At 37.7% G+C, this 23,628-nt stretch overlaps 2 protein-coding genes across 2 annotated transcripts; both read right to left on the bottom strand.

The window, feature by feature from the left end:
* Positions 1–218: 218 nt before the first annotated feature.
* On the bottom strand, positions 219–7,992 carry LOC128605482 (C-C chemokine receptor type 5-like). Its single transcript, XM_053620950.1, has 3 exons — positions 7,761–7,992; positions 7,434–7,505; positions 219–6,149 (listed from the first exon to the last, which is right to left on the bottom strand). The coding sequence occupies exons 2-3, from the start codon at positions 7,478–7,480 to the stop codon at positions 5,105–5,107; spliced, it is 1,092 nt and encodes a 363-aa protein (XP_053476925.1). The 5' UTR covers positions 7,481–7,505; positions 7,761–7,992; the 3' UTR covers positions 219–5,104.
* Positions 7,993–15,970: 7,978 nt separating this feature from the next.
* On the bottom strand, positions 15,971–22,573 carry LOC128605504 (C-C chemokine receptor type 4-like). The gene is made up of 3 exons (XM_053620986.1): positions 21,082–22,573; positions 20,658–20,737; positions 15,971–18,840 (listed from the first exon to the last, which is right to left on the bottom strand). The coding sequence occupies exons 2-3, from the start codon at positions 20,705–20,707 to the stop codon at positions 17,808–17,810; spliced, it is 1,083 nt and encodes a 360-aa protein (XP_053476961.1). The 5' UTR covers positions 20,708–20,737; positions 21,082–22,573; the 3' UTR covers positions 15,971–17,807.
* Positions 22,574–23,628: the final 1,055 nt, after the last annotated feature.

Below are 23,628 nucleotides of genomic sequence, written 5' to 3'. Positions count from 1 at the left end.
TTAGTAACAAGTAAACTTGGAGGTTACACACATTCTTCCTCAGTCACGTGACGATTTTGCCTCCGTCTGATGGAGACTGAGATCATGTTGGGAATAAAATGTAACGCTGACAGAAAGTAAACTGAAGAAAGTCATTATCGGTGACTCTGGGTGTTTGCTAATGCTAGCGTGCGTATGACGTTATGGCTTATACTGGCATGGCTTATCGTGGCTTATACTTCTGGTTAGTAAAAAGAAAAAACCGCTAGTGATATATTTGAGATGATATTACCTTTCTAAAATCCACACACTAGACGGTAGTACATAGTGTAAGTGTACAGTACTTCATTTGGGACACAACTTTAGTATTTACTCTCCGAAGCGTGTTTTCTGAACAGAAGTAATTTAATGAGTAAACATGCCCCGTGCCATGCACAGACCAACTAATCGATATTGAGATTTGTTGACAACGATTTTCATAATCGATTATTATCGGTTTTATCGATTAGTTGTTGCAGCTCTATTCATAGTGACTTGTTTTATGCTACAAATAAGACTAATAATAAATTAATTAAAAACATAATACAATGCAATTTTCTGTAAGGACATGTTTATTTAATAAATGCATATTTTGTATAACTTACTTACTTAACTTATTTTATTTTTGATCACACCCCGTTCACTCTGTTGACTGAATAATTCCTATTTTGTATGCTGTTAATTCAATAAACAGAACTGGTCAAAATATATTATTTATTTAGTTCTTTAAAGCAGTTAAACATGACAACTTGCACATGCAGCTCCGTTGGGGGAAAAAACTACAGATGCAACATTTCATATGGATGTGATTGATTATGAATATGATATGTATATGAAAATGAGAGGGTACATAGAAATATTTTTCAGACGGGAACCAAGAATTGAGAAACAAATAATGAAAAATATTAAGTACATGTACAGCATGAATAATACTACAGTCAGTCTCCTAAATCTCTTTATATACTTTCACCAAGTAACCCCAACGGGAAAAAGAAAGAAAAGAGAAAGGTGCATTTGTATCAGCTGGCAATAACTGCTTTCATTTCATAATACATGAAAAACATTTATTGTGTGTATTCTCTAAATCAGTTTTCATCATTCTTCAAAAATATAAGTACAAAGCAGTATAGATGATAATGTATAGCGAATAATTGAGTTGATATTATGTTAATAAATGACATAAAAAATTATACAACACTCTGAAAGTACTGAAATGGTACTGTAAGACACTGAAGAACACTGAAGGTATTTACTTTTGAGATTAAAAAGATGAATATGAGATGATTGATCAGAATTTCAGCTTTCATTTCCTGATTTTTCACATCTAGATGTGTTAAACAGCTCAGAACATGGCACCTTTTGTTTGAACCCACCCATTTTTCAAGTTATCAAATATATTGCACATGTGATGGACAGGTGTGTCCTGTTAGATAGATTGTTTAAACAAATAAAAGCTCTCAATGTTTACTCTTGGCTTGAGCCCTGAGTTTTGCCTGTGAAGAATGCATTTGTTTTTAAAAAGGTTAACCCAACATGATGACCAGAGAACTGTCTATGGGAGAAAAGGAAGCCATTTTGAAGCTGAAAAAATAGGGAAAATCCATCAGAGCCATTGCTCCAAAAGGACCCACGTAACACCACTTTTCATCTCCCTCCACTGGCTTCCTGTAGCTGCACGTATCAAATTCAAGGCCTTGATGCTCACGTACAAGACCTTATCTGGAACAGCACCCCCCTACCTCAACACTCTCCTGAAGGCTTACGTTCCCTCACGCAATCTGCGATCGATTAAAGACCAACGCTTAGTAGTGCTCAAGGTCCCTTTCCAGAACCTTCACACTAACTGTCCCTCAGTGGGGGAATGAACTTCCAACCTCAATCCAGACCACAGAATCTGTCACTATCTTCAAAAAACAGCTAAAGACCCACCTCTTCCATGAGCACTTAACTAACCTCTAAAATGCCAACCCCCACATTATCCTTCTTAAAAAAAAAAACAACAACAACAACAAAATTACTCTGGCTCTTACACCTCTACACACTTTGCTTTTCTAGACCTCAATTTAAAAATCTTGTATTGTAGCACTACTTGTATTGTTCTCCACTCGATATATCGCCTTGCTTGTATTTCCTTTGCTTGTATTTTTGTAAGTTGCTTTGGATAAAAGCATCCGTTAAATGAATAAATGTAAATGTAAATGCTCAAGCATTGGGAATAGCCAATAAAACAATTTGGAATGTCCTGTAAATGAAAGGAGTGTTAAAGAAAAACAAACAAACAAAAAATTAAACAACTGTCAGTGACAACACCAACAACTTCCGGAAGGGGTGAAGGTATCGCAATACAATGTTTGAAGAAGACTTCTAGAGCAGAAATACAGAAACCATAGCACAAGATGCAAACCAGTCATTAGCAGTAAAAATCAGATGGCCAGATTGGAATTCACAAAGAGATACAGAGATGAGCCACAAAACTCAGAAGTCATAAGTCCACAGAAACATTCTGTCTGCCAATTTACAAAGAAATGCATCCAATCTTATTGGGAGGAACTTCATCATGCAGCAAGACAATGAAGCAAAACACACTGCCAACACAACAAAGGACTTCATCAGTGGGAAAAGTGGAAGGTTTTAAATTGGCCAAGTCAATCACCAGACCTTAACCCAGTTGAGCATCCTGAAGAGGAGACTGAAGGGAGAAACCTCCAAAAACAAACACCAACTGAAAGAAGCTTCAGTACAAGCCTGGAAGAGATTCACAAAGGAAGAATGCAACAGTTTGGTGATATTAGTGGGGCACCGGCTTGATGAAGTTATTGCAAGCAAGGAATATATATAACCAAATATTAAGCACTATTTACTTTCAGCCTATCTATTCCAGTACTTCTAAGTTGTTTAACACAGAACTATCAGAAAGTGAAAGCTGAAATTCTGATCTCTCATCTCATATTAATCTTTTTATCTCTAACCCAAATGTCTTCAGTGTATAGCGAAAAAAAAAGAATTGGCCTTGCTTTGCCTGTATTTAAAAATTCATGCGATTGTTGATGTATTCACGAGGAATAAGGATGATCTCAGTAAAACTGTTTTTTAGTAAGCACCACTAGAATTAAGGACTCTACACCAAATAGCCCACAATATTGAACTAATTATCTGGCTTCTGACGACCACTAGTTGCACCAGAAATAAATTTAGGGTTTCACAGAGGTTAATTATTCAAAGTTCAATGTTTTCTTTTTTTTTTCTTTTTTAATTAAATTCTATCAACTGTATGGATTTTTCTGCTCACTTCAATATTAATAAAGGTAATGTTCAACATGATGCTACCACCACCATGTTTCACTGTGGAAATGTTGTTATAAGGGTGATCAGTAGTATTGGGTTATTATCCCAGTTATGTTCATTTTAGTTCCAGTTTGTAATACTACAAAATGTGAGAAAAGTTCAGGTTCAAGGGGTCCACATATACTTATTCAATACATATTCAAGTGTGTCTGTATGTGTATATACGTATATACATATACGACACAATAATAATAATAACAATATCAAAATACAACAACAACAACAATAATAATAATAATAATAATAATAATATCTACTTAAGACATAATCGTGCATGTTTTGTCCAGATGGTCAAATGTATTTATCACTTTTTTAAAAATAAAAAGATATATGATCAGACAATGACAAATAACTGTTTTCAAATAACAAAGACTAATTGATCAACACACCATATTATTTATATTCCACAGCCTTCACTTATATATAAAAACGCAATCCAATATAACATGATGGTTGTGAAACATTTCAAGAGAATTCCTTGTTCAGGATTGTGCTCATAGTTTTACTTTTGATTAAATGCATATTGTAGTTCGACGAATTAGAGTAATACCCTCAAAGTGTACACATTTTATACCTTTCGTATAGAGCTGAAATATTCCTGTCCAGACATGTACAGTACATGTACCGGACATGTTCCAGGTACAGACATGAACACTATATGATAGATTTTTAAAAAGTATTTTATAACTATCTGGAAGAGTACAGAAATACGTAAACTGTGACACAATGCAAGTTTTCTCTGTCAGTTACGTGGTGCCACACTGCCCACTATTTACGTTGGTAATTTCTGAGTGTCAGTCACTCCAAACTATCAACAGCAATCTTGCATGTATGTACACATAGTTGAATACAAATATAATCTAGGCTTTACTCTAAAAAAAAAAATAACTAATCCATTTATGTACTTTAAATATCTTTAGATACACTATAATCCTTATTTTACAGGTTAAAATTACAAAGTATATGGCCAAAAGTATTTGGATACCTGACCAGTACATCCATATGTGGCTCTTACCAACACAGTTGCCACAAAGTTGGAAGCAACCAATTGTCTTTTGTACGCTTTAGCATTAAGATTTCCCTTCACTGGAACTAACAGGCCCAAACCTGTTCCGGTATGACACCGCCCCTGTGCACAAAGCGAGTCAATAAAGTCAAAAATATGATTTGTCAAAGTTCCTGGGGAAAAACCATGGTGATCTAAACAGTGCCTTGACTAGAACCCCAGTGAACACATTTGGGAATAATTTGAACACCAATTGCATATCAGGCTCATCCAACATCAGTGCCTGATCTCATCCAACACTAATGCTCTTATACCTGAATCTGGGACCAATTCCAACGGACATGTTTCAAAATCTAATAATAATGCTTCCATAAGGAGTTGACACTGTTACATCAACAGAGGGAACCAAATACATAAAAATGCCCATGGTTTTGGAAAGGGATATTCAAGAAGCACAAAGGGGTGTGGTCAGCGGTCCAAATCCTTTAGGCCATATAGTGTATAATGTAAACGATAAGGGGATCAGCCAGCAAAAAGAAAAGGTACAGTTTATTATCCTTTTTTCTGAAAGTGTGCAAACATTTTTACAAAGGTGCATTTAGCTTTTGTCTGTACTTACCTAAAAGCAGGGTTATATAACACATGCAAACATAATTTGATCTTATATCCACTAGTACATATAAAATGAGACTGCATTTGTTTTGCTGATGAGTAGTTCTCGTATTCCTCTGCTATTCAGACACCAACTGAGCGTTCATCCACGCTTGTGGTCTGTGAATACACTGAGCCTGCAGCCTGGGTCATGTAGCGCTTCATACACTGCACTTGGTAGCATGGTGTCCGGCGCAGAAGCCTGGTGAGGTGCCTCCTGAACTTTTCACCCACAAACACATAGAGGAAAGGATTGAGGCAGCTGTGCGAATACGCTATAGCTTCAGTGACTTGCAACATCAGCTGGGTCCTTTTACTGAGCTCACAGTCTGGAAGCAGGATTTCCAGCAGTTCCAGTGCTTTGAGGAATGCTGCAATGTTGTACGGCATCCAACAGCAGAAGAACACCACCATGACCACAGCAACAAGACGAATGGCCAGTTTCTTGGAATTACGCAGCATCTGAAGCCTCCGGAGAACCATCGAGTAGCAAAATCCCACAATACTCAGCGGAATTAGCATTCCCAAAACATTCATTTTAAAGAAAGCTGCACTTCTCACAAAATTGTGCCTACTGTCTTTTGGATAAGCACTGCAAATAGTTTTGTTGTCATAGTGTTCAACTCCAAGATACAGTAGCTCAGGAAATGATGCTGCAATAGCTACAATCCAGATGACCACGCTGGCTAAAATCCCATAAGTTTTTGATCGGATTTTCAAGGCAAACACAGCATGGACGATAGCCAAGTATCTGTCGATGCTCATCAACACAATAAAGAAAATGCCGGCGTAAAATCCGACGTAGTACACACCGAGGACCAGAGTGCACATGGCATTGCCGAAAGGCCAGGTACCTCTGGCGTAGTGAGCCAGGAAGGGAAGAGAGAAGAGTAGTAGAAGGTCAGCCATAGCCAGGTTCAGGAGAGACACATCAGTCATGCTTTTCATCTGAGCACCCATCAGGATCACCCAGAGCACCAACGCGTTGCCCAGGAAGCCCACCACGAAGAACAGAGAGTAGAGCACAGGGAGAAACTGGCTTGCATGTTTGTTATATTCACACAGTTCACCATCAATGCCACCCTCATAGTAACCGGAGTAATCCTCTGTTGTCATCATGCTGAAAACACTGAGAAGAGAGTTATTGCATGAGCTTCAGCACATAAGGAGGCGTATTCAGAGTTGACTTAAGTGCAGTGAGGATATAATACTGAAATTACACACAGTCAGACATAACTGTGGATTTATGCACTATTCAGATGTTGTGCGAGAATTAGAGCTGAAGTTTGAGAAAATAGAGGCGTGTCTCATTTATTTGTGATTCTGCCTTTGAACATAAGCCAATTTACTTACTGACTCAAGCAACGAGCAATATCAAGTCCAGCACCACTGTCTAACAGTTTGATGTATCTGAAATTTGTGGAGGGTTTTGTTGTTGTTGTTGTTGTTGTAGTAAACACTCAAACATCTATATAATGTCATTCAAAGCCAACATAAAAAACATAAATGTCACTATTAATTAATTAATTAATAGTATCAATACTTTAAATGTTAAATAAACCTGCCCACATCCTGTGTAGTGCAATTTCACAAGCCTGATTTAGAATTCTGTGGTTAAGTGTGTGCCTGACAAACCATCTGCACAAGAAACCTGAAGCACATTCAGCTCTGTGCTCTTATTAAAAAGTAAACACTTCAAATAAACTTCCATCTAAATAAGTAATACCATCTAAGATATGGTTAGCATAAATTAAAGACAGAACAGTGGAATTCAATTGAATGTAAAATTAAAATGTTCATCTTTTTTTTTTCTCTCTCTGCCATGTAATATACAGAATATACAACAATCCTTTAGAATGGCTTTAATACAGATGAGTACAGCACTTATGAATATGTTATGCAGGCTCAATGTACGTACGCTTAAGATAAACGGTTAGCCTTTTTTCCATAATATAATGATTCACACTAGGTTCATGGAATAATTTCAGCACTGTGAATAGCGGTTCATTTAGTTTATTAAATCTTGTGCCATTCCATAAATAATGCAATGGCCTGTTTATATTTGCATATGCATTATTACAAAAATAAATGAATTGACATTAAGGTACGTATTATTAGTCATGTGATATGAGCTATTTTGTAGGAAATGAAGTTAAATGAAAAGAAAAAAAGGCGAGCAAAACTAATGATCTGGTTTCATGAGGAAATGTATTGATATTGAAATCTCAAAGCAATAAAATTATAATTTACATACATAAATTATATATACAATGTACCATATATATATATATATATATATATATATATATATATATATATAAACATTTTCCATTTTAAATAAGCACAGAATGGTTTATTTGCTTTAAAAGTGCATTTAACTCCCTTTGATATTTGGAATGTAATGTATCCTCACCTAAATGCTGTGTTTCCCAAAAGACCACTAGTGCTGTTCAACATCATTGCGGTTCAGCATTAAACAGTCATGCTAGGGATAACAAATGGAAAAAATAATAACTTATCCAATCTGAAAAGCTGGGTAAACCACCTGTAATATTAAATGTCAGCTCAAAAAGAATGTCAGGAAACCACTGAGGTGCAGAGTCGGTACTTAAAAATAAGTGTTTAAGTTTTAGCAATTAACAAAAAATAAGCAACACAATAAGCAAAATTTACATTGCATAAAATTAATCATTCAAATAATAAGTGCAGTTATGAGTTAACACTGCGACCATATACTTACAAAATTCAATAAACGTTTTGTCCTTTGTTGCTCAAACGCAACACTGAAATGAGACACTGCTATATGAGGTCTCTGGTTTTCACACTTCTGTATTTGTGACGAGTATGTGGCTCTATGGAGACGTGCATGACGTTTGCCATTAGTTTTGCCCAGCTAAGAGTTAATGCAACAGCACTGAGGTATTGTGGTTATGTTTCAATCTTCTGAGTTTACTGATACTCAGGAAGGCTTGTGGTAACGAGATAGAAGGTAATATTGTTTTTTCATACTAGAGGTAAACTGAATTTTCCAACATTTCAATAGTCAATTAAAAACAAAGTGGCTTAGTGTAACAAAGACAAGCAGTCAATTGGTCAAATATGTGATTTAATAGAAATTATGTCAATTCAGCACTGCAGAATTCTCAAATCTGATTGTTGACGTTGTTGAATCGTTTTCAATAATAGCAGCTCTGAAAGTAGTTTGGGCTGCAAGGTTTATAATAATGTGTTCATCCTAATACGTTATACTTTGTAGACCGGAAACCTACACAGGGACGTGTACAGCAGATGCAAATTTAAAAAATGTGTGTAATTGTTAATATAGTGAGGTTTTCCTTGAGGAGATGTTTACCTAACATTGATAGAAGGAGGCCATAAATGGCAACACTTTTTGTAACAGTCACCTTAAGTGTTCCAGCGCAGGAAGGACTTCAGAACCAAGGACTATCCGTGCAACATTAAATGTAACTATATATGTGTGTGCATATTTATTTATTTACAACATCATTGGTGTGGTATAAGAGGAGTAAAGTTAGATGCTTAGGGTTAGATGCAAGAAATATTTTCTGATGTTTACATATTGATTCTACTCATTACTGAGTACTGTATGTAATTCATGCTGGCCTCCAAAATTTGATGCCACAGAGTTGCTTCTGTGTTATTGTAAATTTACAAGAATTGCTACAAGCCACAACTTACGGAAAAAACCTGTAAGTTCACCTTCACCACAGACAAAACCACAAAATAGGCGCATTCAAATGAGCTGGAACATGTGAAACCCCTTGTTGTATTTTACCACTGAACTAATTTGCACTCAAACTTTTTCTATTTGTCACATCCGTCGGCGACATTTCACCTCCACGCCAACAGAAGGGATCCTCCCCTGAAGTCGTAAGACTGCCATTTTGTTGTCACACTCATTACCTGTTCACTCACTATATAAAGTGCATGATCAAAGTATAGGTACATGATCTATGTTTTGCCATCAAGCATCAAGGCCATCTATTAGGTTCTCTGCTTAGCTCCTCCACCAAAACTTGGCCACCATGGAAGAGCTTATCCAGGCCTGTAGAGGGTAGTTGCAACCAATGCCCCAGCAACATCCATGCATGAGCTTGAGTAACCATACATCCCACATAAACCTGGTTTACCTGGTATTGCTGATAGATACAATGCTCAATCTTCTTTTGCAAACTCTCTATCTGTGTACCCCATTGATGTGGATAAAATAAGATTGGTGCTCTTTCTACTCACTGGAAGACACTACAACAAACTTTCTACAACCACAACTTTCCTGGAGTTCAAGAAAGAATTCTGTGAAGTCTTTGCTCAGCCAGTGTCCAGAAAAGTCACGGTGTCTGCTAAAACAAGTCAGACAGCCACGGATTGTGCACCGACAGTCTGCACACTCGCAACAGGAAAAGGGGGAACAAGTCAGCCTTGAAGGCTATGTTTCACCAAGGTCTCAATGATGCACTACAAGTAGAGCTTGCATGCGGTGATGACTAAATCTCATCCAACCATTCGTACTGGAAGTTGATTAGAGCATTTGCACTTCTATGGTGCACTTGTTCCTAGCTAACTTTACTACTGTATAAAGTAAGAATCTGTGATTTTTGTTATCGTTATCGTCTATTAGGGTGGAGAGATATGCTGATCTAGCAGCAGTAAGAGCCTTACTGCAGTTAAAAAAGGCTCTCTTTCCATGCAGTTTGTAATACTACCAATTTAGTTTGACATATATTAAGTTCAAACGTTCGAGTTCGAAAGTTAGTTTTTCTCTTTTTTTATTTCTTTTAAGTGGGGCTACATTATCTGGAATGTTGCAGCATTTCACTCATTTTCAAGGTTGTGGACCCTGATTTAGCAGGCAGCTAGCAATACTGATTAAACGTTCAATTGCATTATCAAATTATGGATCAGAGGGTCCTATTATGGGTCCTATTATATTCTGATTAAGCCCTACTCAGTCTAGAATGGACACAAACACTGTTCTCAGAGGGTCCTGTGAATGATCAAAATGAATATTAAAATCTCCAACAATTAATATTTTTTTTTGTGCAAATTCATGTAGAAATTCAAAATATAGCATTGGCGGCCCTTTGAATTCTAATTAGTGTCTGTGTAAACTTTTGTGTTGTGGTTATGTATGTTATAAAGAATTTAAGTTAAGTTAAATCCATATGCAGTGTACATAACTGTATCCAGGAGGACTCGATTCATTTAATTGTATGGTGGAATATGATGGAAGCTGATTTAGCAGGCAGCTAACCAATAATCACTTTAGCCTATTGGTCTGCTGCCTGGCCCCAGCTCTGGATTGCCACAGATTAACTAGGCTTGGTCTGAGGCCATGAGCTAACTGAAGCTGCTGGAGCCCCTATAGTCCCAGCGAATTTCATGTGCCATAGAATAGAGTCTCCTATGACCAGAAGGCTTTCAACAGGCGCTCTACTGAAAAGAGCAAACCTGTTTGACACTTGAACAAGAGAAGAGTTGTGCTCCCATGGGTGAAAGAGCACAGACAATTTTGCTCTCTTAGTCTCCCGGCCATGGGTGGCTGTGGCATAATCAGGATTTGAACTTTCAATCTCCAGACAACATGTGAACTCTTTTTTGTTGTGACACTTGGGTTCTGGATGTGCACTTCTGAGTGTCACGTGGAGATGAAGGACATTTTGGCACTGAGTGTACTCCCTTGCAGCCGGAAAGGGGCCCATCCTGGGTGAAGAAACAACCGAATGTTAGAGATTCTTCTTGTACCACTACAAAGAACTCTAAGTGTACAAACTTTGGATGGGTGAAAGGGTTCAGGCAAAGGGAAAGTATATTAATGCACCATTCCTAAAGCACAATGGTGTCTTGCACATGGAAACTTTCATACACTGTCAAAAAATCTTCTTCCATCTCACATCTATGGGACTGTGCAATTTTTTTTCATCAAAGCTTGATTTGCACAGTAAATATAACCTCATTTGGATTTAAGAATGAATGAAAGACCGTGTTCATAACAACCTCTGGGCACAACGAATAAGAGTTTATGTCTTATAGGATACTTAATGCACCTTCAGCATTCCAAGTCCTCAACCAGCTTGCCATTGTTTTCTTTGATGATATTCTGATATTTTCAACTCCAGAAAAGAAGCATACCCAATGTGTTTGAAAGGTGCTTGAGAAGCTACTTGAAAATACCTTCATCAAAGCATGAGTTTCATGCCTCCCAGTCATGTTCCTTGGCTAAATACTGGATCAGCATGGATTGATAAAATCAAGATGGATGCAATAACGGAATGGATCATTCACTACCTTTTGGATGCATGAACATCATGGAAATCATCCTAAACTGAATCTCTGTACATTTTATTCATGGAAGTTAACCTCAGCTGAAATCAATTATGATGTCAGATGCCAAGAATTATTGGTGATTAAAGCAGCACTAGATGAATGGTGACAATGGAAGAACATAGGAACCTTGAATTCATCAAATGAACTAAGATCAAGCCAGGTGTGTTTACCCTATCTACAGACCCAGTTCGAAAAACACAAAAGCTGATGTCTTGTTGCATGAGAATCTGCGAGAAACAAGTCTCCCTGAAACCATTCTTCCTGAGATCTGTACCATTGTCCCTATCAGGGGAGGTTATTGACAAATTTCTTATGGCACAGCAGGAGGACCATTCCCCATTAGACTGTTCCTTGGAGAGTAGACCTATGATCCACAAACCCTGACAGAACAGCTCACTCACTGGGTTCACACGTCTCTCAGTTCTGGACCACCAGACATTCAACACACCATAAGCTTGGTGGACCCCATGTTCTGTTCAGTGTCACTACAACAAGATGTGATGAGGTTTGTCAAATATTGCACTCATACACCATGAGACACCTACCCACAGACCTACCTGAACCTCTGCCCAACCATTGTCATCTATGGTTAAATAACACCACTGGCTTTATCCCTGCAGTTGACAATATCCCAGTGTCAAAAAGTGAAACTATGTCTATCTTTGAACATTTTTCTATGTCCTAGTATTTAATCCCTCTACCAAAGCTTCCCACAGCCATGAAAGTGATCTTTAGGAAGGGGTACAGACATCTGCCAGTATGTCCTCAGGATACTGACCAAAATCCAACAGCCAGGTGTGGGCTATTTCTTGGTACCTCGAATATTTACGGCTACAGCAGGGGCAGAGCTTTCTCTTACAAAGCCCCACAGCTATGGAACAGCCTTCCAATTAGTGTTTGGGACTCAGACACAGTGTCAGAGTTTAGGTCTATGTTGAAAACACATTTGATTAGTCAAGGCTAATAATAGGTTGTGAATTGTTTTTGTCTTAGGTAAAGGAGCAGATCTAGCGGGTTCACGGCTACAGAATGTTGTAGTGAACTGGGATGTTTGGATGCTGTCACCCTCCCACTCTCACAGGTTCACTCAGATTTGTTGACAGTGGAGTGGCTGGCTGCTTTATGTCCCAGGGCACCCTCATGTCTGTGTTACCTTCTGGCTCTCCCTTTCAGTTATGCTGTCATAGGTCATCTTGTCGGAGTCCCTGTTGCACTCTGTACACAAAGTACACTGTCCTTAACCATTACATGACAATTAACATCTCTCTCTCTCTCTGTTGAGGTACTCATGCTACTCCTGGGATACCAGTGATCCTGACCCCTTCTGCTCTTCATAACGGCCTGATCCATCCTGATGCCGTACTTCAGGTTGGCTTTCTCATCAGTTGGAAATCACTCGTTGTTGCTGAGGATGGCCCCACATGGACAGCCTAAAGATCAATGAGATTACTGAGGATGGCACCATTTAAAAACCAAGAAGATGCCTTTGGACTGCAATTGATAGGAACAGTTTTGCTATGATGGCTTAGGACTACAATTGCTATGATAGCTTTAGTACAGCAGTTGCCATGAACAATTTGCACTCAAGTCTCCTTCAGTGAACAGTGGATAACTTCAACAATATAGACTTCATGTAAAAACTGCAATATATTACCTGTTTACACAATTGCACTGTTTGGCAATGTAGTACACAGTTAAGTAAGGGAATTATTTATAATTGCACTGTTCATTGTCATAACTGAGCACGCCTCTTTAATTAGCTAAACAAGTCTAATAGCATGAACAAGTGACTCTCTAATCTAGCAACACATAAACAACTCTTAGTAACAAGGAAGCGCAGTTACAGCTTGTATCTCACCACCGATGCTAACTAGTTTCAACTAAAAATCAAGAAGAAACACTTATCAGCTACTGTTTGTCCTGAATAACTAATTGCGTCAGCTGTATGTATATTTCTGTAAAGTTGCTTTGTAACAATATCCACTGTTAAAAGCGCTATAGAAATAAAATTGAATTGAATTGAATTTAATTGAACATATGTACCAGAAGAGCGGGAGGTTCCTAAGAACTTACAGCAGCAACAATCAACACAACTGGAGGTGCTTTCTTCCATGGGCTGAGTATGCTCAAAATTTATTGACATCTCAAAAGGATTCACTCCTTTTTAGTGTGCACTTGGCTATCCACCTCCATTGTTCCCATGGTCTGCAAGATGATCTGGCTCTCCACCTGAAATTTGACGCTCCAGTTACTCTCATGAAAGGAATGTCCATTTAACATGATAAACTAACCCAGTTTTATCCTACCTAGAACTACAACCTAAATATAGAAAAGGTCCAACTTTCCTTGTGTCTGTTTTAAAACATGTCTATCCATCTACCCACAACCAGCTGAGCCACTTCATTCACTGGAAATCGAAAAAGCTTCAGCCTACAGCGTAAGGATGATATTCTAGCCCTACTGTAGGTAGCAGGAAATCAAATATGCTATCTGATGGAGTAGTAGAGCAATGGCCTTGAAGAGAGGTCCTGGATTCCAGCTAAAGACATCCTGGACAATTCACTCCTCATCAAATAACATTGAAAATATTACCCTCTTGATATCTCTGTGATATTTGATGATGAGTAAATTGTCCAGGATGTCTTTAGCTGGAACCCAGGACCTCTCTTCAGGGCCATTACCCCGTTTCCAGGCCTAGTGGTAGGGGTAGATGTTCTCTGTGATATTTAATGATGAATTAATTGTCCAGAATGTCTTTAGATGGAACCCAGGATGTTTTCTGGGTAAAGATAGGCCCTGTCACAAGGGTGGTTCAGCTTTGGGAGCTGCATGTTAAGGGGTAGGTTATGTCACATCCATCTGGGAGAATTCCTTGCCAAACACATAGATTCTAGAGACTCTACTTTTATTGTCACTCTTATTTAAGCCTTGTAAAGAAGTTCTGAGCTGTTGTTTCCTGTTTACTGATTTGGAATGTTCTTTGGAGCATGCAAATAGTTATTTTTGTCATGTTTGTATCTCACCTGGCCTTTTTCACTATTCTTTGGATTTGCCCTTTAGATTTGGAAATGATAATCTTATGATAATAAATGATATCTTATTTAATAAATCCTCTGTATATGGATCCTAACAACTGTCATGTATGTTACACCTTTTTTACCCCCTGCTAAGACCAAAGAATTGGGACATATGGCTTCACTATTGTCACTCGATTTGTGCTCAGTAAGACAACTTTTTTTTTATTAAGTAGTGCATCATTCAGCTCTGAGGCCGAAAAAAAAAAAAAAAAAGAAAAAAAGTCAAAGTTAATCTTCCTAAAACCAACTACAGCAAGCAGTTTTTATTTTATTTCATTATGGCCTTTTTAAAAATTACAAAAAACATATCAATGTGATAACAATAACAACACTTAATTGTGTTATTATTATATAATAATAGCATAATTGTTGATATGATTCAGTTTTCTGTAAGTAAATGCTTATTTAACATTTATGGAAGGAGCTAGAATTTAGAGATAAATGCAAATTTTGCATTAATTATTGCTATTTTATTTCATACCACACCATTTTCACTTTGTGGACTTGCAGAATGAACAATTGCTATTCTGTATGCTGTATATTCAATAAACAGAAATGAAGGGAGAAAGAGGTTACTCATTTAAATCACAAATTATTTATTTAGTCCTTTATAGTAGCAAAAAAACCTGCATATTCAATGTTTGTATCTGGCAGTACCTTAAAAGATGAAGTATATGACAATGGGAAGATGCGTAAAGAAAGATCTTTCAGAGAGGAACAAAAAAAATCAAGAATCAAATAAGGAAAAAATAAGAAAATGCACACCATAATGCAACAGCCCACAGAAAACAACAGAAATCTCTACAGATTACTTCAGATTACTACCACATTTTTATTTAATGTATGCCTATAATGGTGTATTTACAATGCGTGTATGCATACTGTGCCTTCCATAAGTATTTACCCCCTTTTAGTGATTCAATCTGGGACTAAAATGGGTTTAATTGGGATTACAGTGCTGTGAAAAAGTATTTCTGATTTCTGTTTTTGTGTATATCTCATACTAAATTGTGTAAAGAAAAAAATCAAACAAAATCTAAGATAAAACAAAGGCAACCTGAGTAAACACAAAATACAGTTTTAAATGATAGTTATTTATTGAAGATAACGTTATCCAATACCAACTGGGCCTGTGTGAAAAATGTATTTGCCTTCATAGTTACTAATTCCCCAAATCTATGAAACTGCACTGATAATGGGGTTCAGTTGGACAAGACGCAACCAGGCCTGATTACTGCAAACCCTGTTCAATCAAATCAACACTTAAATAGAACTTTTTCAACAGCATGAAGTTGGTTAAAAGGTCTTACCCAGTAACACACTATGGCAAAATTGAACGAAATTCCAGAAATGGTGAGAAAGAAGGTGATTGAAATACATCAGTCTGGGAAGGGTTACAAAGCTATTTCAAAGTCTCTGGGACTCCAAAGGACCCCAGTGAGAGACATTATCTCCAAATGGAAAAACTCGGCACAGTAGTGAACCTTCCCAGAAGTGGCCGACCTTCCAAAATTCCTCCAAGAGCACAGCAACGACTCATCCAGCAAGTCACAAAAGAGCCAAGGACGACAACAACAAAGGACCTACAGGACTCTCTTGGTCACTGACCATGACTCCACTATCAGAAAGACACTGGGCAAAAATGGCATCCATGGAAGAGTGGCGAGGTGAAAAGCACTGCTAACTCAGAATAACTTTAAGGTTGAATTTATCTGAATTTTGCCAAAACACACTTTAAGGGTACTCCAACCTTTTGTGAGAATGTTCTGAAGAACATTCGAGAATGCTCTGAGAATGGTGGTGGCAGTGTGATGGTGTGGGGATGCTTTGCTGCTTCAGTACCTAGACAATTTGCAATAATTGAGGGAAACATGAATTTTGCTCTATACCAGAAAATCCTAAAGGAGAATGTCTGATCTTCTGTCTGTAAGTTGAAACTCAAGCGCATCTGGATTATGCAGCAAGACAATGATCCAAAGCATAGGAGTAAATCCTAGTCCTAGAAGTAAGTGAAAGACTGATCTCTAGTTATTTTAGCATTTAATTGCAGTAATTGCAGCTGAAGGTGGCCCAGCCAGACTTAAAGGGGCAGTTAGTTTTTCACATGGGTGATAGGTGCTTTTGCTTCAATAAAAATGCATAAAAAAACTGTATTGTGTGTTTACTCAGGCTGCCTTTGCATTATCTTGCATTTCATTTGAAGATCTAAAACAACTGAGTATGATATATACAAAAAAAGAAGAAATTAGAAAGAAATCAAGCAAATACTTTTTCACAGCACTGTATTTGTCATAACTAGACAAAACACAAAGCCTTTAATACTGAACTATTTATGTGGCTTGGTGATGGGCACTGGATGCACCTAATTTCACAGCAGTGGGGGTGAATAAGTATGCTATCACAAATCTTTTATGTTTTTTTGATCTGTTGATCAGTTTTTTTGATTTAACACACAACACCAACATGCTTCACTGTGAGGATGGTGTTGAATATAACAATCCTTGTTGCTGGGGTGGTACCCTCAAATGTACACCTTTTTAACTTTAGGACACATCTTTTACCTAGAAATATTCATGTCATGTACCTTTTAAAGCACATAATTGGGATCTGTTCACATATGTTATGTACATTTAGGGGATTAGAGTGACATCCACTAGATGGCATGTCATAGCAAAAGATACCTGTCCTTCACATGTCAAACTTTTAAAATGTTTAGCGATGTCATGTACAGCAATATTAAACACGATGCTTCTCATGAAAACTTCCCACTGTCATCACGGGTGTTGGCATTGTTGAAGCTGAGTCTCCAGGAAACTATGATCTGACTTGCGGAAGTACATGATCCAGAAGACTGGTACACAAGACAGACATTTTGGTAGGTTTGAAAGCTACATGAGAGGTTTTTTAAAATTCAAACACTAACCGTAACAAGGAAAATGATTAGCATTAGTACTCAATAACTGTCTAGAATAGTATTTAATTGCGAGATTTTAGACATAATTTTAGTCTGTATAGTCAGTTGTGGTTGTCGCCTCAAACAATCAACAGCAACCTTGCATAGGTGTACGCATAGTTAAAATAAAGAATAATCCAGGCTTTTCTCTATAATTTAATTACAATCCAATTATGTACTTTAAATCTACCTTAAAAAGATGATTCAGTATATTCACATTTCTAGGTGGAAAGTACATTTGGCTACCACCCCAACAAAAAGGAAATGCACCATTTAGGTGCATGGTATGGTATTCTTTAATTACCTAAATGCAGAGATATATAACACGTGCAAAAAGAAGTTTTCACCAGTATATATAAACCAAATGAGCATTTAAAAGCTGAGTTGTAAAATAAGATGATTTCATGTTGCTCTACATTTGCATGGCAACTGAGCGTTCATCCATACTTGTGGTCTGTGAATACACCGAGGCTGTGGCCTGGGTCACACAATGCTTCACACACTGCACTCGGATGCATGGTGTCTGGCGCAGAAGCTTGGCAAGGTGTCTTCTGAACTTTACACCCACAAACACGTAGAGGAATGGATTGAGGCAGCTGTGTGAGTACGCTATAGCTTCAGTGACTTGCAGCAAGAGCTGGATTGTTTTGCTGAGCTCACACTCTGAATTCAGGATGTGCCTGAGTTCCAGTGCTTTGAGGAATGCTGCAATGTTGTACGGTATCCAACAGCAGAAGAACACCACCATGACTATAGTAACAAGACGAATGGCCAGTTTCTTTGATGTACGAAGGGTCTGAAGCCTCCGAAGTACCATTGAGTAGCAAAATCCTACAATACTCAGTGGAATCAGCATTCCCAAAATATTCATCTTAAAGAAAGCTGCACTTCTCACATCACTGTGATTTTTTTGATTTTTTGGATAAGCACTGCAAATTACTTCAGTCCCAGTCTCTTCAACTCCAAGATACACCAGCTCAGGAAATGATGCTGCAATAGCTATAATCCAGACTACCAGGCTGGCTAAAATCCCACAAGCCTTGGTTCGGATTCTCAAGGCAAACACAGCATGGACGATAGCCAAGTATCTGTCGATGCTCATCAGCACAATAAAGAAAATGCCGGCATAAAATCCAATGTGATACACGCTGAGGACCAGAGTGCACATGGCTCTACCAAAAACCCAGGTATCCCTGGCGTAGTGAGCCAGGAAGGGAAGAGAGAAGATTAGTAGAAGGTCAGCGACGGCCAGGTTCAGGAGAGACACATCAGTCATGCTTTTCATCTGAGCGCCCCTCAGGATCACCCACAGCACCAGCATGTTTCCCAGGAAGCCCACCACGAAGAACAGGGAGTAGAGCACAGGGAGAAAATGGCTTGCATGGGTTCCATAATCACACGGTTCACCATCAATGATAAAAGTAACATCAGTTGATGGGCTGATGCTGTAAATAGGGAGGAGAGAGTTATTACAGAAATCCCTTTCACACCGAGTACATTGAAGGAGACTGCATTTTAACTAAAGGCACTGCTTATCTTAGAGACAAAATTATGAACAACACTTAAAGTGAGGTGAAATTGTAGCAGATGAGTCCTTTGTCACCTTATTCTTCAAACCATAGCAAGGATGGCATTATTTTATCAATTAATTAAATAAGTAATTAAAAACTAATTATATCCCACATACACATTACGGTTTCATGACCATGATTTAGTATTTGGTGTTTTCATTAAGTTATATAATTGTCTGTGCCTTTAAATAATAATTAAAAATAATAATAATAGGATATTATGCTTAATGATAATAATGATGCTTGTTCTCAAGAAAAATCTTGCAAGCTGGGAGGTGTGAACTACATGCATGTGATTTGCATAGTCTGAATGAAGAACCCCAAAAAACGACATAAGCATCTGTTTAAACCTGACTCTGAATACAAGGAACTTTCCACACATAAATATTGATGTACCTTTTGGACTTAAGTCACCAACTCTGAAGATGATCCATAATGTTTGCTTATTAAATAAAAGTTTTGGTTGTTATCTTGCTTAAAAATAAACAGACAAATAAGCCATCTATCTGGCGTAACAATAGCTAACACTTAGCTATGACAAATTTACCTTTTTATATAAACTTCAATTTGTTCATTTAAATTCTTTAAAAAGATTAAAACCCAATAAATAATAGTAGATTACTATAGAGTAATAATAGAGTAGAGAAATATCTCAGCAGCACATTTAATCTTGATAAAGATTCAGTCTACCACATCCGTTTAAGTAAATATCATCACTTTAGTATGGGGTGATCAGATTCATGAAGCAGATAATGACAGGAAGCGTGTACACTCTTTTTTGGCAACATGGGGCATGTATAAAACATTCACACGTTATGCATAAATCTTTTATACAACAATGCTAGAGAATGTACAAAAAGGCGACATGAGGTGACATTAGAGATTCTATGTCACTTTGTCTTTGTTGACGTATCAGTATTACTGTGAAAAATTTTTTTTTATTCTTATCTTGCAAGCCATTAGTTGAGAAAGTTGTGTAATGTATACATAGTGCTTCATGAAACTGTTATAAATGCAAATATGATTACCACTTTAGATAAAGGGCATTAAAGTAATTCATTCAGCTGGACTTCACATATATGTCTGTCCACCTATCCATTTTCTGTGGAGCTTATCCTTCACAGAGTCATGGGGAGCCTGGAGCCTATCCCAGGGGACTCTGGGCACAAGGCGGGGGTCCAACCCATTGCAGAGCACAATTGCACTCACATTCACACACTACAGACAATTTGGTAATGCCCATCAGCCTCTAATGCACGTCTTGGGACATGGGGAGGAAACCTGAGTACCCAGAGGAAACCCCCAAAGCACAGGGAGAATATGCGAACTGAACTCAGAACCTTGGAGGTGTCAGGCAACTGTGCTAAACACATCTTCTTTGCTCTTATTTACAAGCAAATTCAGTAAATACACTTCCCCAAATGTAAGATGCCATGTGGAAACTTCGTGTAAAATTTCTCAATACTTTATGAATGTGCTGTTACGAAAGACATAGTAATAACATTTCTTCTGCTCTCTTTCAAGTAAAGACAAATCATTCACGAATGCTTTAATGAATGATTGTATATCACTTTTACATGTGCTATGAAGGCATAGTGTAGGAAAACTTCAAATAACTTCAATATATATCAACAAGGCTAGGTGTCATGCAGATGACCTGTTCATAAAATCTGAACATAATATGTTCTCACCTGAATGTTGTGACCTCCCAAACACTACTGCTGTTGTTCATCATTGCCATTCAGCATGAAACTCAGCATAAACAGTCATGCTGGATTTAAAGACAAAGAAAAACAAAAGGGGATATGTAGCATAAACCAATTATTAAGGCTGGGAAAACCACCTGTGACAGCAAACACACCTAACTGTTTTGTGCACCACACATTTCTGGACCATTTGGTAAATGTCAGACAAAACAATGAGTCAGTAAATTGCTGAACTGCAGAGTCTGTACTTAAAAAAATACATGTGAAAATCTTAGCTATGAAGATGAAGCAGAGACAACACAGAGATCAATATCACTGCATGAAGCAATTAACGAAACACACTGCAGATAATAAATCATTCAAATAATAAGTGCAGCAATCTGGGATAACATTGCCACAATATACTTACAAACTTCAAAAATAGACTCGTCCTTTGTCACCCGACGTCAAAACTGAAATGCGATCGTGGTGCATGAGGGCTATGGTTCATTAGTTTGCCCAGCTGTCAGCTAATGCTTTCGTTTGCAGCAGCACTGAGGTTAACGTTGTGCCAACACCCACTAAGCATTCTGCCTTCTCAGGAAAAGTTGTGGTAATGAGATATGAGGAAATATTTTTTCTGAGTAGAGATAAACTGAATTTCTCAACATTTGGGTAGTGAATGAAAAACAAAGTGGCTTAGTGTACCAAAGATGCACAATCATTTGAATTTGGTCTAATATGTGGTTTAATTTAATATAAATTATGCCACAGCGCTGCTGAATTCTCAGATCTGTTTGGTCAGAAGATATTGAATAAGTTTGTGTAACAGCAGCTTTGACTGTAGTTCTGGGTGCATGGTTTATATTAATGTACTTATCCTACTATTTAATAGTAAATTGTAATTGTTGGCAAATTGCTGTGCTATAAAAGAAATGAAGCAGTTTGGGGCATACTGTAAAATAATATTCTTTACTTATGTTAACATATATTATAGAAATATTCTGTGATGCTCACGTTTTTGATTCTACTCATTACTCACTGTTTGTAAATACTGCTAGCTGTGGGGTGCCAAATGTAAAAAGTTTAAAACTCCTTTGTAGCACTGCCACATAAAGTCCATGTTTTAAATACTTGGGTGTTTTAATTATTTTAGTTACAGCCACCTGGTATATATTAGCACTATCTTGTTGCCTCCATCAGCATTGTGTTTGGCTCTGTGCTCACGTTATCATGAGCCTTTATGGTGTAAATGTGTTATGGAAGTAAACATAAAACGGGAGAGAGACAGCTCCAGGAGTGTGCTCAATGAAGGAATTCCAAGCACTGTAGATTACTGTCACACTTCTGCTAGGAACTTTGCCGCTGAAGAAATACTTTTTTTCCTTCTGGTGATTGGCTGAGAGGATTCATGAGCCAGTTGCTGTAATCCGGCAGAAAGGTGGATCCGCCCACCCTTGGACTGAGAAACAGGTGAGGACGATCCAAAAGACTTTAGTCCTGTTGTATATATTTCTTTTTGCACTACAAGAGAGACTGTAGGTGTGGGTTATTTGTATATATTTGGTGGCAAGCTTGTTGTATAATACACAACAAACTTGGTGAATGCAATTGCTGGATTGTTGTGTGCTTTTCTTTTTATACACTGTTAGAGCCCGGATCGTATTTGTAACCAGTGCCTCTATGAGGCGGGTTGTTACATAGTGGTGGCCCGTATCGGGGCTCTTTCAGTGTGTATTATAGTAAAAAGGGGGGTGGAGTGCACTTATGATGTTAACACAGGGGATTGTACTTCTGACGGTATCACCATAGAGCAGGTTGTGAGTACGAGTAAGCCAGCTGCCGAAATAACATCAATGTTCAATTCTTTGTACAGCTTGGATGATAATGATGATTATGTAAATGCTGATGTAACTGTTACTGATGTGTGCAATATGCAATCAATGCATAGAGAGTTTGAACATATGAAAAGTGATTTATTGACCCTAAAAACACAATTACATATACAGATCAAAGACAGGCAATTACCAGCACAATAGGTAAATAGGGAAGCAGCGTTAAGGGAGGCAGTCGAGGCTACTCTGGAGACGTTGCACGACTCATTCCAGCAGTCGTTGTAAAAACTTGAGGGGGCGGTTGTAGATTGTTTCCTTAGAAGGGATGCGAAATGGGAAAGTCAAATAAAGAAGGTTAGGCAAACTAGCACACCTACTCTTGCTAGATTGCATACTTTTACCCCGGATACCCCACATATTCCCTCTATACACAGTCCCTACTCCCTACATAACAACTCCCCAGCCTGTGTTCCACCTTCCACCATATAGAAATGTTAAAGATAAATGTTATATCTAAATGATAAATGTAAATATAAAATATGAATATAAATATAATATTAAATGTAAATGTAGAACATTTTAATGAATATGCTAATTTACCACACCCTCTCAGAGTGTGCATCATGGGAAAACACAGCACCAGCACAGCTACTAGTTTTATACTATACAGTACTATAAAGTTGAGGGTGTGAAAAGCAAATGCACAGGTCTGATTTATAAACAATCCATGGCCTCCAAGATTGTTCTTTGAAGCAAATAATCTGAATTAAATCAAACAATTTTCTACAAACACATGGTATCGCAAAGGGAACTTTTCAATACAGACTTTTCTATAAAGACTAAATTTCAAACTAACTGTTCCTCAGTGGTGGAATGTACTTCCAACCTCAGTCTGGACCGCAGAATCTCTCACCATCTTCAAAAAACAGCTAAAGACCCACGTCTTCCGTCAACACCTAACCAACCCATTAAAAAAAAAAAATACTCTGGCACTTACACCTCTACTCTGCACACTTTGCTTCTTCTGGAACTCAATTAATGGATCTTGTATGGTAGAACTACTTGTATTGTTCTCTGTTTGATATATTGCTTTGCTTGTATTTTCTCATTTGTAAGTTGCTTTGGATAAAAGCGTCTGCTAA

Source organism: Ictalurus furcatus, chromosome 1, assembly GCF_023375685.1.
Source record: "Ictalurus furcatus strain D&B chromosome 1, Billie_1.0, whole genome shotgun sequence".
In the NCBI taxonomy this organism is placed as follows: Eukaryota; Metazoa; Chordata; class Actinopteri; order Siluriformes; family Ictaluridae; genus Ictalurus; species Ictalurus furcatus.
This window is presented reverse-complemented; position numbering and strand designations above follow the sequence as displayed.

Excerpts from the sequence above, each read along its gene's own strand:
- LOC128605482 (XM_053620950.1), bottom strand. The coding sequence starts at position 7,480 with ATGATGTTGAACAGCACTAGTGGTCTTTTGGGAAACACAGCATTTAG. Across the intron at positions 6,150-7,433 it reads TTGGGAAACACAGCATTTAG|TGTTTTCAGCATGATGACAA; the intron begins GTGAGGATACAT and ends CTCTCTTCTCAG.
- LOC128605504 (XM_053620986.1), bottom strand. The coding sequence starts at position 20,707 with ATGGCAATGATGAACAACAGCAGTAGTGTTTGGGAGGTCACAACATTC. Across the intron at positions 18,841-20,657 it reads TGGGAGGTCACAACATTCAG|CATCAGCCCATCAACTGATG; the intron begins GTGAGAACATAT and ends CCCTATTTACAG.